This window comes from Syngnathus typhle, linkage group LG15, assembly GCF_033458585.1.
Source record: "Syngnathus typhle isolate RoL2023-S1 ecotype Sweden linkage group LG15, RoL_Styp_1.0, whole genome shotgun sequence".
NCBI classification, from domain to species: domain Eukaryota; kingdom Metazoa; phylum Chordata; class Actinopteri; order Syngnathiformes; family Syngnathidae; genus Syngnathus; species Syngnathus typhle.
In genome coordinates, this window is record NC_083752.1 from 3,622,156 (window position 1) to 3,634,548 (window position 12,393).

General features: G+C 43.8%; 3 protein-coding genes across 5 annotated transcripts; 2 read left to right on the forward strand and 1 right to left on the reverse strand.

The window, feature by feature from the left end:
* Window positions 1-82: 82 nt before the first annotated feature.
* Window positions 83-866, reverse strand: tlcd5b (TLC domain containing 5b). Its single transcript, XM_061300122.1, has 2 exons — window positions 671-866; window positions 83-585 (listed from the first exon to the last, which is right to left on the reverse strand). Exons 1-2 carry the CDS (start codon window positions 864-866, stop codon window positions 83-85), a joined length of 699 nt encoding a protein of 232 aa, XP_061156106.1.
* A 672-nt stretch (window positions 867-1,538) lies between these two features.
* On the forward strand, window positions 1,539-4,652 carry rcc1l (RCC1 like). Of its 3 annotated transcripts, XR_009718083.1 has the most exons (12): window positions 1,554-1,694; window positions 1,839-2,132; window positions 2,201-2,330; window positions 2,401-2,529; window positions 2,632-2,698; window positions 2,762-2,898; window positions 2,973-3,154; window positions 3,456-3,543; window positions 3,631-3,804; window positions 3,876-3,961; window positions 4,137-4,289; window positions 4,525-4,652. XR_009718083.1 is itself a non-coding variant. In XM_061298511.1 (11 exons), the coding sequence occupies exons 2-11, from the start codon at window positions 1,848-1,850 to the stop codon at window positions 4,212-4,214; spliced, it is 1,356 nt and encodes a 451-aa protein (XP_061154495.1). In that variant the 5' UTR covers window positions 1,539-1,609; window positions 1,839-1,847; the 3' UTR covers window positions 4,215-4,282. The 3 variants fall into 3 exon arrangements, 2 of the variants coding, with proteins under 2 accessions (XP_061154495.1, XP_061154496.1); XM_061298511.1 differs by lacking the exon at window positions 4,525-4,652 and having other exon boundaries at window positions 1,539-1,609; window positions 4,137-4,282; XM_061298512.1 differs by lacking the exon at window positions 4,525-4,652 and having other exon boundaries at window positions 4,137-4,384.
* Window positions 4,526-12,316, forward strand: pou2f3 (POU class 2 homeobox 3). The gene is made up of 13 exons (XM_061298513.1): window positions 4,526-4,657; window positions 4,972-5,029; window positions 7,821-7,849; window positions 8,390-8,491; window positions 8,564-8,669; window positions 8,742-8,830; window positions 9,134-9,310; window positions 9,385-9,526; window positions 9,778-9,911; window positions 9,984-10,133; window positions 10,207-10,252; window positions 10,331-10,448; window positions 10,967-12,316. Exons 1-13 carry the CDS (start codon window positions 4,622-4,624, stop codon window positions 11,004-11,006), a joined length of 1,227 nt encoding a protein of 408 aa, XP_061154497.1. The 5' UTR covers window positions 4,526-4,621; the 3' UTR covers window positions 11,007-12,316.
* Window positions 12,317-12,393: the final 77 nt, after the last annotated feature.

The window sequence follows — 12,393 nt, forward strand, 5'->3', positions numbered from 1 at the left end:
GCTATTTTTCATATTTTCAAGTGTCCCCCCCCCCCCCCCCCCCATAAGAAAGAATCCAGACATCTTTTAATTGTTTCTGTTGTCAAGAATCTTTGCACTTCTCCTGCCACTGTTTGAAGCGCATCCGACTTTTCTTGTATCCGAACTTGCCGATATCCACCATGAACACCCACGCCAGCCCGTACATCACCACGCCGCCCAGCTTCATCGCCAAACTAGTCCTGGGTGAGGTCAGCTCGCAGTAGAACAGGGCAGCGCCCACGCCCACCCGCACGGTGGCAAAAAGGAAGATGAAGAGCAGGTCGACGGCGTCGCCCAGCAGGCTGTCGTAGCGGCCCAGCCGCCGCAGGAACCAGCGGGCCTGCAGCAGAGGGTTGGTGAGCTCGCTGCCGAAGATGACGGCGCACGTCTCGCACGCCGACTCGCCCGTCAGCAGCGCCAGCAGGATCCCGACGATGCTGGCGGCGTGGTGACCCATCATGACGGTGCCTTCGCCGCCGAAGCGTACGCACCAGGCCATGTCGAACAGGAAGTAGCCCAGACAGACGCACAGCGCGGACGTCTGAAGAGTCGTGTTTTCGCTACCTGGCGATGACACATTGATGTGTAACTTCTCAGTTCTGCCTAGCAACAATGCAAATAATGGCAAATGTGAATAAAAATGTCAAACCAGCATGTGTGAGGGGCCAAGGTCCTTCCACAAAGACCACGTACGCCGTCAGCATCACAATGACGACGCCATGCGTCAGTGTGACAAGTCGACAGTTCCACTCGGGCCCGCGCTGAGGCGAGACCCGGCACAGTAACGCATAGAGACCCAACCAGCCCGCCAGGCTGCACAGAACCTCCAGCAGTGCCATCGCCATTATAGACTCACTGGTAAAAGATTTTCAGTTTTAGGCTGTTTGCTGTCAACATACAATAAATCTCAACCTGTTGGTACACAAGCTCCCTCTAGTGGTATTTGAGAGAAACACTGCCCAAACACAGTTCAGTTGTATTTAGCTTGAAAGGGTCACATAAATGTCATCAGTTTACACTGCAGTTCAATTTGTACATTAGTTGAAAAACTCTCACCATAATGTTATGTTCCTTCATAAAGTAGCGTCAGGATGCTTGAAGATAAGGTTTCTGACAGGGAGAACGTTGTGCACCACGCATCCCCATGTTCACCTTCTTCCAAAGGTGATCCTCTTAAAGGATTATTGTCTCTGCTTGTCTTCTAGCAGACACACGGTGCTTGGAGCTCAACTCAGATGAAATGACCATTTGATAGCTAACTATTAAATCTAAGGGGTTTTCTACTTTTTTCCATTTTTATTCAATTTGAATTATGAGAATAAATTAATAATAATAAAAGTACATCTCTAATTTATATAATTGACAACTATTCTCAAAGCATCCCCTGATCTTAAGCTCCCAAGAGAGCAAGGAAAACTAAAAGAGCTAACCCTAGCTTAGTCACTAACGCCTAGTGATTCGTTCACTCTCGTTCACTGAAATGATTCGTTGTTCTGAACGAATCGTTCACTCATGAGCCAACACAGATGAGACGAAGAAGAAACGAAAGCGGAATTAGAATCATTTCTCTTCCTGGTTGAATGTGCCGGTACGTAAATAAACACGCGAGGATCCCATTGGAGAATTTGATCCTTTAATCAAGTTTTCTGAATAAAACACATGAAAGGTGGAAAGTAAGTCTATCGTGTTCCGTGAGCGTGCTTTTGTAGAAAAGAAGCTCAAACCGCTGTGTTATGTTATTTCTGATATAAATCTTTAGCATTATATACAAAGCAGGTCATATTGCTTGTTGAACCTTGTTAATTGATGTTTTGCAGTTGAGCATCATGTCTCTTCCACGAGCTCGACGGCGCCTCTTCTCCTCCCTTAAATTCTATTCTGGCGGCCACGCAACCTTCAGCAACGCTTCAAACCCGCAGGAGAAACCTGGCAGCAGCAGCCCGGTCTTCCAGTACGTGGGTCAGCACAAGAAACCCAGCCACAAAGTGTTTGTATGGGGCTTCAGCTTCACGGGAGCGCTGGGCATCCCCAGCTTTGTGCGCCCCGACAGCGGCAGGAAGAAGCCACGCAAGTATCAGCTGACGCCTTACCGACTGGAGACAGAAGACAAGGTAAGAACAAATACACACATCCTGCCCCCAGCTGCAGTTGTGTAAATAGTGGCGCTATTTTGTTTCAGATTTCATCTGCCGCCTGCGGTTATGGCTTCACTCTCCTGGCGTCCGCCACTAAAGATGTAACCAAGCTTTGGGGCGCCGGCCTCAACAAGGACTCGCAGCTCGGCTTTCAGCGCGCACAGAGCAATCGGCGTAAGATTCTGAATCCCCTTCCGCCGTGCACAAACAAATCATCCATAATTCATCCATTTTGTGTGTTCAGATCAGAGTTACGATTACGTCTTGGAGCCGTCGCCTGTACAGCTGCCGCTCCGAGAACCGCAGAAAACCCGCGTAACGCAGGTGTCATGTGGACGAGCGCACGCGCTCGTGCTCACCGATCGCGAGGGAGGTCAGTCACCGCCTCGTGTGAATGTTAATTAGCATTCAGATGCTGTCAATCATTTCTTGCAATCATACTTTTGAGTGATTGTTGTGCGTGCGTCCCTCTCAGTGTTCAGCATGGGGAACAACGCTTACGGCCAGTGCGGGCGACATATCGTGGAAGACGAAGCTTACAGGTGTGCATCTTGCAAAAAATGCCGGCGTTTTTCCAAAGCTGACGTTTGGTTGCTTCTTCACAGCGGAAGTCACATGATTCACAAAATAAAAGGCGTGGATGGCCGCGTGGTGGAGGTGGCGTGCGGACAGGACCACAGCCTCTTTCTAACGGAGACGGGACGAGTCTACGCCTGCGGGTGGGGAGCGGACGGGCAGACGGGTCCGTTTGGATTTCTACGTCCATCATTGTACAGCTTCTCATAATGAGGACACTCATGAGGTCGGTGCTTGTAGGTCTGGGGCATCACAAGGTGTGCTCTACCCCGACCGAGGTGCTGGGGGAGCTGTCGGGTGTGAAGGTTCAGCAGGTCAGCACGTACGCTGACTGCAGCCTGGCCGTGTCCGACGACGGGCAACTGTATGGATGGGGGAACTCGGAATACCTTCAGCTGGCCTCCGTCACAGACACCACCCAGGTGAGCATGACCATAGTGCCGGAAATATTTTGTGGTTTTTTTTTTCCCCAACATTGGTGAATTTTCCGAGTCAGTTTACACTCTGGATTTGTTTCCCTAGTCCTGTCACATGTTTGCAGCTTTGTTGCTAGGCAGACTGTATGGGGCACGATTACGTCTGCCCTTAAGTAAATATATTTTTGTCATAATAATTTGACAATCTGTGCTATAAATTTTCACCATTGTGCGTCATCACGGACTTAATCAAGCCGGGCTACTCGGGAACCTGCCCCTCCCTCACGGCTCCAACTTTGTTTTCCAGATCAACTCCCCTCGTCGGCTGCCTCTGCCAGGCTGCGGTCGGGTGGTGCAGGCTGCATGCGGAGGCACGCAGGTGGCTGTTCTGAATGGTTAGTCAGTCCAAACAAAAAAAATCCTTCTACATATTGCATTTGACCTTTTCTGGTTGTCTTATTAGTATTTTTTTTTCTCTTCAGAAAAAGGCGAGGTATTTGTTTGGGGGTATGGGATTTTGGGGAAAGGCCCCTTGCTGTCAGAGTCCTGCTCCCCAGAGATGATCCCCCCCTCCCTGTTTGGACGCTCCGACTTTAACCCCTCTGTCGCCGTCACCAAGATCCGATGCGGCCTCACTCACTTCGCTGCCATTACCGGTAAAATCGTGGCTCTCTACAAATTGACGCAAGGATAAACGGCTCACTTAATGTTTTTTTTATGGTTACAGATCGTGGCGAGCTCTTCGTGTGGGGAAAGAACCTCCGAGGATGTTTAGGTATCGGGAAAAAAGACGACCAGTTCTTCCCATGGAGAGTAAGGGAGGGGTCGGTGGGGTGTCAACAAATCAAATTAAATAAATACGTAAATGTTGGAATAAAATAGAAATAGAGTCATTCAAAAATGCAATTATTATTCAAATAAAGACATTTTGATGTCCAATTTGAGTGAAAACAAAATGTAACTGTAATGTATGTGTTACTGGTTTCAGGTTACTGTTCCCGGTCAAGTGGTGGATGTAGCGTGTGGTGTGGACCACATGGTGGCGCTCGTCAAGTCCCTCCTCTGAGTAGGAATAAAAAGCATCTTTGAGCTCCAAACGGGAGGAATCAACAACAAGCTAGCTGTGTGGCAGTCCGCTTAGGTAGGGGGCCTCCAAAGTGGAAAGGACATTTGCAACATATGTAAACTAAAAACTTTGTACATGTTTTTAAAATAAATCACCAGGTGCATGACTAAGTTTGCCCTCTTGATTTATTTTCAAACTTTAGACCCGTCACTTGTTGCCAGGAAGGATTCGTTACAAAACATGTAACGCAAAGAAATATCGCCATGGATTTTGAAACTTCTCAACTTGTCTTGTTTTTCTCGCACAGAAGTCGGCGGCAGTGCGACTCTTGAGTGTGTGCTTTCGCAGTAGGCCTCGTTGTTGTTTTATGCAAAGCGTGCGGAGCGCGATAGGACGCGCCGCAATGTATGCAAATGAGCCTCTCGGGCAGAAGCGCCGCACAGGTGAGCCTTCCTCCACTCTGGAAAATGACAAAGTAAGTCATACTAGTTGCAGTTGTCGAGACGGATTTGGCATTCTTGCATCGCTAAACAGACACCTGAGGTAAGGTTCTCCCCCTCCAAAATGAAAAATGGACTGACTCCCTTTTGCTGTGCTTTGCTGGGAGTCTCCTTCCATGAATATTATAAGCAGCACATGATGTGGTGATGGTGGTGGTGGTGAGAGCTCATTAGAATAAAGTGTAGGTGATTTTCCTGAGCCTTGTCCTGTCCAAATGATGTAGGAAAATCAGCTGAATTGTGTTTTGTTATCGCAGGTCAGGAAGATGAGCGCAGACACTCTGGAGCAGTCGGACACTCAGGGGGAGCAGACAAGTGAGGCCGTCTTACACTCTTCTTTGTCCGCATGATACGCAAAATGAACTCGCGCTCGCTCGTTCATTCAGACGATTGGCGAGATTCGTTAAACTATTTATCGGGATGATTAATCTATTCGGGATTGTGTGAAACTAAAGTTATTTTCTTGGGAGTAGTTTGAATATAAAATATAAATGAGTCAATTGAATTATTGAATTTTTAATACATTAAGTATAATATATGATTGTGTGTACATGTTTTTGGGTACATACAGTGTGTATATGAATATATATATACATATATATATATACATATATATATATATATATACACAGGTGTATAATGATCTAAAATCATGCCGCACAATCAATAATTCATTAGCGCCGGTTCAAAATCTGTGATTTATTTTAATTGTCATTTTGCATGCTGTTTAACCGTTTTATTCATGAAGTCAATTTTCAATTGAAAGTGGGGAAGGTGTTTGTTTGTAGACACCTCAAAGGCAGATCCAGTGAAACAATTATGACATTATAATGAGGATTTATATTAGGCTTCTGGTTTCTCGATGGTCCTAATAAATTGACACGAGTGGTTATGGTGAGGAGGTAGTGATAGAGGAAAATCCTGCGTGCCCTGCTCAAGTTTAATCGGAAATGAAAAGAAAAATCTTCAAAAAGGAGCACAGCACTTCTGCTTGACTGTAAAACTGACTCATTAAAAAAAAAAAAAAGTTCCAGTTTTCCAAATTTTAAAACCTATTACGAGGATAACCACGGAAAGGAATATAGTCGCTTCAAAAGGATATTTATAAATAAAAAAATAAAAACTCATTTTATGAAAAAAAAGTTCACGTGAACGTGTTTAATACAAACACAGTAGACAAAAGAAAATTAATCATGATCGTAAACAATCCAAGCATCATTTTGTGACAGCAAAACCTAACGCTAACATGCTAACATAAAACATGCCCATCTTTTAGTGAAGCCCCAGTTAATACATAAAAAAGAAACGTGTGTGTCCAAACAAGGATCCCTTTGACCCATGGAGAACTCGCTGCGGGCATGCGAGCCTTTGTCTCTGCGCGTGTGTGTGTGTGTGTGTACAGTGGCAGTTGGTCGCCATAGCAGGATGGCCCCGAGGCCTGTTTGCTGAGAAATGCCGGCTGCCTCACGGCTGAGGACGGCAACAAAATACAAAACAATAAATGGGAACTGTCAACAGAAATGCAGAACTTCCCTTTCAAACAATGGCCAAGTGTATGTGAACCAGAAAAATGAATCGATGCATTCCATTTCTTAGAATAGACATCAAATTAATATTGGAGAGGTTATTGGGATCCATTCATTCAAAGTCATACTAAAAATATAAACGAGGTGGAAGATGGCGGAAAAGGACACTGTGAATTGAGCCCTCCCCTCTGCTTGGAAGAACAAATATGTATTCTTTTTCTGCCAATATAATTAAAGAATCGTTATAAAGGTGCCAGCCCTCGCCTGGAGTGAAGGCTGGCTGGATTGCATTGATGTTTTTCCAAAAAAATTTTTTTCATGCTAATCAAGTCTTTGATCAGAATGTTTGCATTCAGTTTTTTGGGGGGGAAATATTTTATCCTAATTGGAGTGCTTCCAGCGAAGGTGTGTGATTACTCTGAGATATATACATGAATAAATACTTATTTAGATACGCAGTCACACCCGAGTTGACTTGCAACGTAAGAAACGTTCAAGTAAGCATGAAGTGACTGTCGCTACTCGCTAATATAAATTTGGGATTTTTTTATTTTTTTGTCTAGTAAGTTGACAAAATATTTAGATCTGCGGTCCATGTGATAAAACTGAGGAAATGTTTGGCATTACTTATGTCAGGAACGTTAGCATAAAAAAATGCATGTCAACTTAATTGCCATTTAAAACAAATGTCACATTTATTCGTATTTACTCAAACCAGTGTTGTCCAAAGTCGCCCATTTCAATATTCAATTTTAATGTCCTTTATGATGCTAATTTTAATGTGGCTCTTCCTCACAACGCAAACATTAAAATATATCACTCTCAACAACAACAGCAAAGTATTTTAATGTCAGCTTTTTTAAAATTATAAAATCCTCAATAAGTTTCTTTAAATCATGCAAATATTTTTGTTGGTAAAAATGCTTTCTTGAATGATTTATTATGATTATATGTATCTTTTTCAATAATAGTTTTTACTATATTTTTGTTTTGTTACATTGTACTCTACTGAAGTATTAAAACAAATGGAATTTAAAAAAAATCTTAATAACTTAATAACTAAGTTAAAAAATATCTACCAAAAATGTTTTATTTTTTGTTTTTTTTTTAAATCGTGTGTGTGTGTGTGTGTGTGTGTGTGTGTGTTAGAAGTCAGCAAAAGTCAAATTTGCATTTCATGGTCATTTTCATACTGGAACTTTGCCATCCGGGCTGCTTGTCCTCAGGGCGGGGCGGGTGGGGGGGGTTCGACATTTGACACGGTGGGGGCGAGCGCTCCGGTGTTGGGGTTGTTGCTGTATTTGCATGACGCCACGTTAGTGTGGTTCCCGTCACGCATGCACGCACGCACATCCATTTGACATTCAAATAGCGACACACCCACGAAAGTCACTCTCCTCCTCGTCCGTCAGCATCCTCGCGGTGGCCTGTATACACCTATCCACGTCCGTTCGTCTGTCTGCCTTCGAATGAATTCAAATCAGTTGTGATTGCGCAATCCCATTGAGATACAATCGAGTGAAATTTCACCTGTCCAAAAAAACATTTGAATCATATTTACTCTCTTCTTGGCCTTTCAGAGCTTAAAGGATCTGGATTCCACCGACCAGTAAGTATTTTATATTCATTCAAATCCTTAAGCGGACTGCAAAATCCAAGAATGCCCGTTGGAGCTAAGCATCCATGTTAATGACAGCGCCTTTGCCCAATAAACTCCTTTTTTTGGACAACTAACATCCTCAGGACAAACCAGCAGCAAAGACCCCACCCACCACACCCCCCATGTCAATAATGACTCTGCTCCTCTCAGCACTCCTGAATCACCTCAAATAGTTTGCAGCTATTTGGATACTTCTCCAAACACTTTTTTTGGCAGCCGGGAATTTTTGTTTCCACGTTGTTATTTTTTTTTTCCCTCTAGGAGGTGCCACGGCTTTCAGAGGCTGCTCTGCGTGGTGGTAGTGTGTGTGTGTGTGTCTATTTGCATAGTGGCTCGCCTGAAGGGAGGGAGTATGTCACTCGTTGCAACTTGTATAGCGACCAAACTGGTCCTGAAGTGAAGGAATATATATACACACACACTCGCATGCCCTCGTGACCTAAAAGCATTTGTCATTTTTTGTTGTGTGTGTGTGTGGAATTATTGCAGATCAAGACCGAGGACATCAACGATTCATCCCACCTGATTTCCTCACTGAAGACATGTCACATGACGCAAAGTCCGTCCATGCACGCTTCACACATGACTGGGGTAAATGGAAATAATGACCAGACATGAGAAAACATGTTTACATTGATTTGAACATGTCGCCATGGCGACCAGGACCTGACGTCCCTGCACAGCATGCACGGCATGGTCCTGATGCCCCCGTCTCACCTGTCGTCTCCGTCCCCCTTCCTGCTGTCCCAGAACCTCCCCAGTCATCAAGGTGATTACCACCGCCACAAAAACTCACCCCACATACTAAAATCAAAACCTGTGTTCTAAACTTCCACCACAGCTCTTCTGCAGCAGAACCTGATGTCGCTGCCGGGGCAGAACCAGAACGGTGTCCTGCATCACCAGCCCGGCCTGGCTTTGACTCCTCAGGTTAATGCTCCCCCCCTCCCCTCCCAGTCTACACAAAACATACAGATGATGGGAAATCCTAATTATCAAAGGCGATGAGCATTTGTCTAATCAAACATGACTAAGGTATGGATCCGGTGCAGCAACATTTGGTGAGCTCAGATTGAGGGAGCTTAAAGGGTTTTTTTTTGTGGAATTTGAGCAACATCAGATTGACAGTGCTGAGTCTCTTGTATACTGCTCCTAAATAGCATTTTGTAATATTTGCCAACTGTCAAATCACCCAAATTCCTGGAAAATGAATGTGACCAAATTGCGTTGCAGGCGATGAGTCGTTCGGGCCTGGTGGGCCCCTCGTTGGACAACCACATGGAGATGTCCCACCTGCAGATGGTCAAACAAATGACACTGCCGCCCCAGGAAGAACCCAGCGACCTGGAGGAGCTGGAGCAGTTTGCCAAAGCCTTCAAGCAGAGACGCATCAAACTGGGCTTCACGCAGGTATACATCTCCAAAACCATTCCGAGCTACTTTTTGGGCAGACGTTGACGGGAGTCCGTTGTGACGCATTCCAGGGCGACGTGGGCCTGGCCATGGGCAAGCTGTACGGCAACGACTTCAGCCAGACCACCATCTCCCGCTTCGAGGCTCTTAACTTGAGCTTCAAGAACATGTGCAAGCTCAAACCTCTGCTGGAAAAGTGGCTGAGCGACGCAGGTAGATTTGCATGGGATTAGAAAAAGCCTCTTCAAATGCCACTTTTTGTGATCCACATAAAAAAAAAATCAGACTGAAATTCCAATTTCATTCCACCTCTTACCCCCAAAATATCAACTTTTCAAAAGTAAATATAAGAAATAAACAACGATGTGGTTGCATAAGTGCGCACACCCTTTTAAATGGGGACATAGCTGTGTTCAAACTTCACCATGAACCCTAAATTAGTTGAACATTTTTCTACCTTTCAGAGAACTCCCCTTCCGACTGCATGAGCAGCGCCGCCTCCCTGCCGCCGCTGCTGGAAGGCTACGGCCGCAAGCGTAAAAAGAGGACCAGCATTGAGACCAACATCAAGCTCACGCTGGAGAAGCGCTTCCTCGACGTGAGTCGCACATTTGATTGACTTTTGACCATTACGGCAATTACACGCTGGGACCATCCTGTGACTTTGCAGAACCCCAAGCCCAACTCCGAGGAGATCACGCTGATTTCCGAGCAGCTGGCCATGGAGAAGGAGGTCGTCCGGGTTTGGTTCTGCAACCGGCGCCAGAAGGAGAAGCGGATCTACTGCCCTGTCACTAGCTTGCCCGTCAACTCCAGGATGGTCAGTCAGTCATTCACCGGCCGTCCAAATAAAATAAAAAGATTCTATATATATATATATTTTTTTTATGTAGGCCACCGCAATGTCGCGACCGTACAGCCCGCTCGCTTCAGGCGGAGGTGAGCAAGTTTCTCACTTACGTCCGATGTGTTACGCAACTTTGGTGCATTTGACAAATTTTGATTTGCTTTCCGCAGTTTCTTCCAATTCATCTCCCAACTGCTTGAGCCGGGAAGTTTCCCCCGTCGGCCTGTCCATGTCCTCGGGCTCATTAATGTCTCACATCAACCCGCCGCCGTCTTACAGCACTCCAGGGTGAGTCTTCCACTCTTATCACTGCATGATGTTGGATCCTCTTTTTGAAGCGCTTAGCCAGCATCTGGTGACAGCTCGAGGTAATTGCAAAACCCTTTAGGCGTGGGTGTTATCTGTTTGCACATTTTCACTATCCGTAGCAGAATTTTTTTAATTTATTGACATTACAATAAAAAAAAAAAGAACTGGTGGTACTCAATATTAAGTTTTTATTTAAGAGTTTTTTTTTTAATTAAAGTGTTTTATTACACAAATTTTGTATCATTTATTTATCATTGCAATGTAAATGATTAAAAACGAAATAAAATGTTTGGTTTTAATTACAATAAAGTTACTTTAAGATCTAATAAATAAAATGGATTTAGCTGTAGTTTGAATTGATCCAATTGAGTCGTGATGTTGATCCAGTTTCTGCTAATCTAATCACCCAATCACAATATTTCGTCACAGTGAGTGAATGAATGAATGCAGCAATTGGATTATTTAAATTAACACAATGTTCCATGTGTGTGTTTCAGGGAATGGGGCCGTTGGAATTCGATCGGCTATCACCACTGAGGTACCTCAGCCACTTTGCTGATGTCTTGAATTTTCGAAGGATGTACAAAGAAGAGTTTGAGAAGGAGATGAGGGAAACTTTGAAACACACCCAAGAAACATCGTGAGCTCTCACCGTCAAGGCTTTCACGGTCCAGCTCATAAGCTTCTAAGTGTGAGACTGTTTAAAAAAAGAAATCCACTTTGATATTCACCATGTCCGTATGGCATGTTATTTTTATTTTTTTTTGTCTACATGCATTTTTAAATTTTAAACCACTGGCTTGCAAGCAGTCAAACAATGGTGCCGAGATTAGTGGGCTAACTCATTTTTTTTGTTGAAGATTGAATTTTAAATGAACCCTAAGTTAGACAAAAAACAAACTATAATTACAAACAAGTTCAGTGCAATAGTGGTTTAGGTTTAAACATCCTGCAAAAAACCATCAGATGACATTCGCTTAGAAAGCAGAGAATGCAGTTTCTGAAGAAATTACGTGAGAAGGCTCAGATATACATACAACAACGAGCTGAACATGTTGAAGTTGAAATGGTTTGTAAATGTATACAAATATAAAAACTCCAGCTGTGGAATGGCTCATTAAAAGACTATTTGATATAAAAATACTAAGAATGGACTGAATTGTATTTATGTATGTATGTTTCAGTTCAGTTTAAATTTCAAAAGGTTAGATGTTGTATAGTTCTTGTCACACGCTTATCTTAAAACACTGTGTACAGCTGTTGCTCATACCCTTTCGAAGGTGGAGGTGGAATGTCCAAAATGGAGGCATGCAGGCCGAGGGAGAGAGGCAATGGCAGGCAGGCGGGCAAGCAAGGAAAGCGGGGAGAGGGAATGGCAGGCAAGCAGGCAAACAGGTGGCACACAGGTACAAATCCAAATTGTTTGTAATTCAACTAAGGTTTCAACATAAAGGGTTCCAAGAAGTAAACAAAAGTTTGTTTTCTAAAATCCAAGTTCCTAAAATGACAAGCTTGGAGCAGACTTCTAGTAGCTTGAAGCGGCCTTTTAGCGGGAAAAAACTATGTCACTATTATCTTCCTTCTTTATCTAACTGAGACTGACTACCAAGTGGGAGCAGCCTATTTCCTGATCAGGTGACCAAAGGCTTTGTCAAATAAACAAAACAAAAATAAGAAATTAAGCTAAGGAAACTAAATTGGCTCCAACAAGATGTCAAATAATACTGAATGATATACATACAACAATGAGCTGAACATGTTGAAGTTGAAATGGTTTGTAAATGTATAAAAATATAAAAACTCCAGCTGTGGAATGGATCATTAAAAGACTTTATTTGATATCAAAATACTAAGAATGGACTCTGAATTGTATGTATGTATGTATGTATGTATGTATGTATGTATGTATGTATGTATCTGTCTG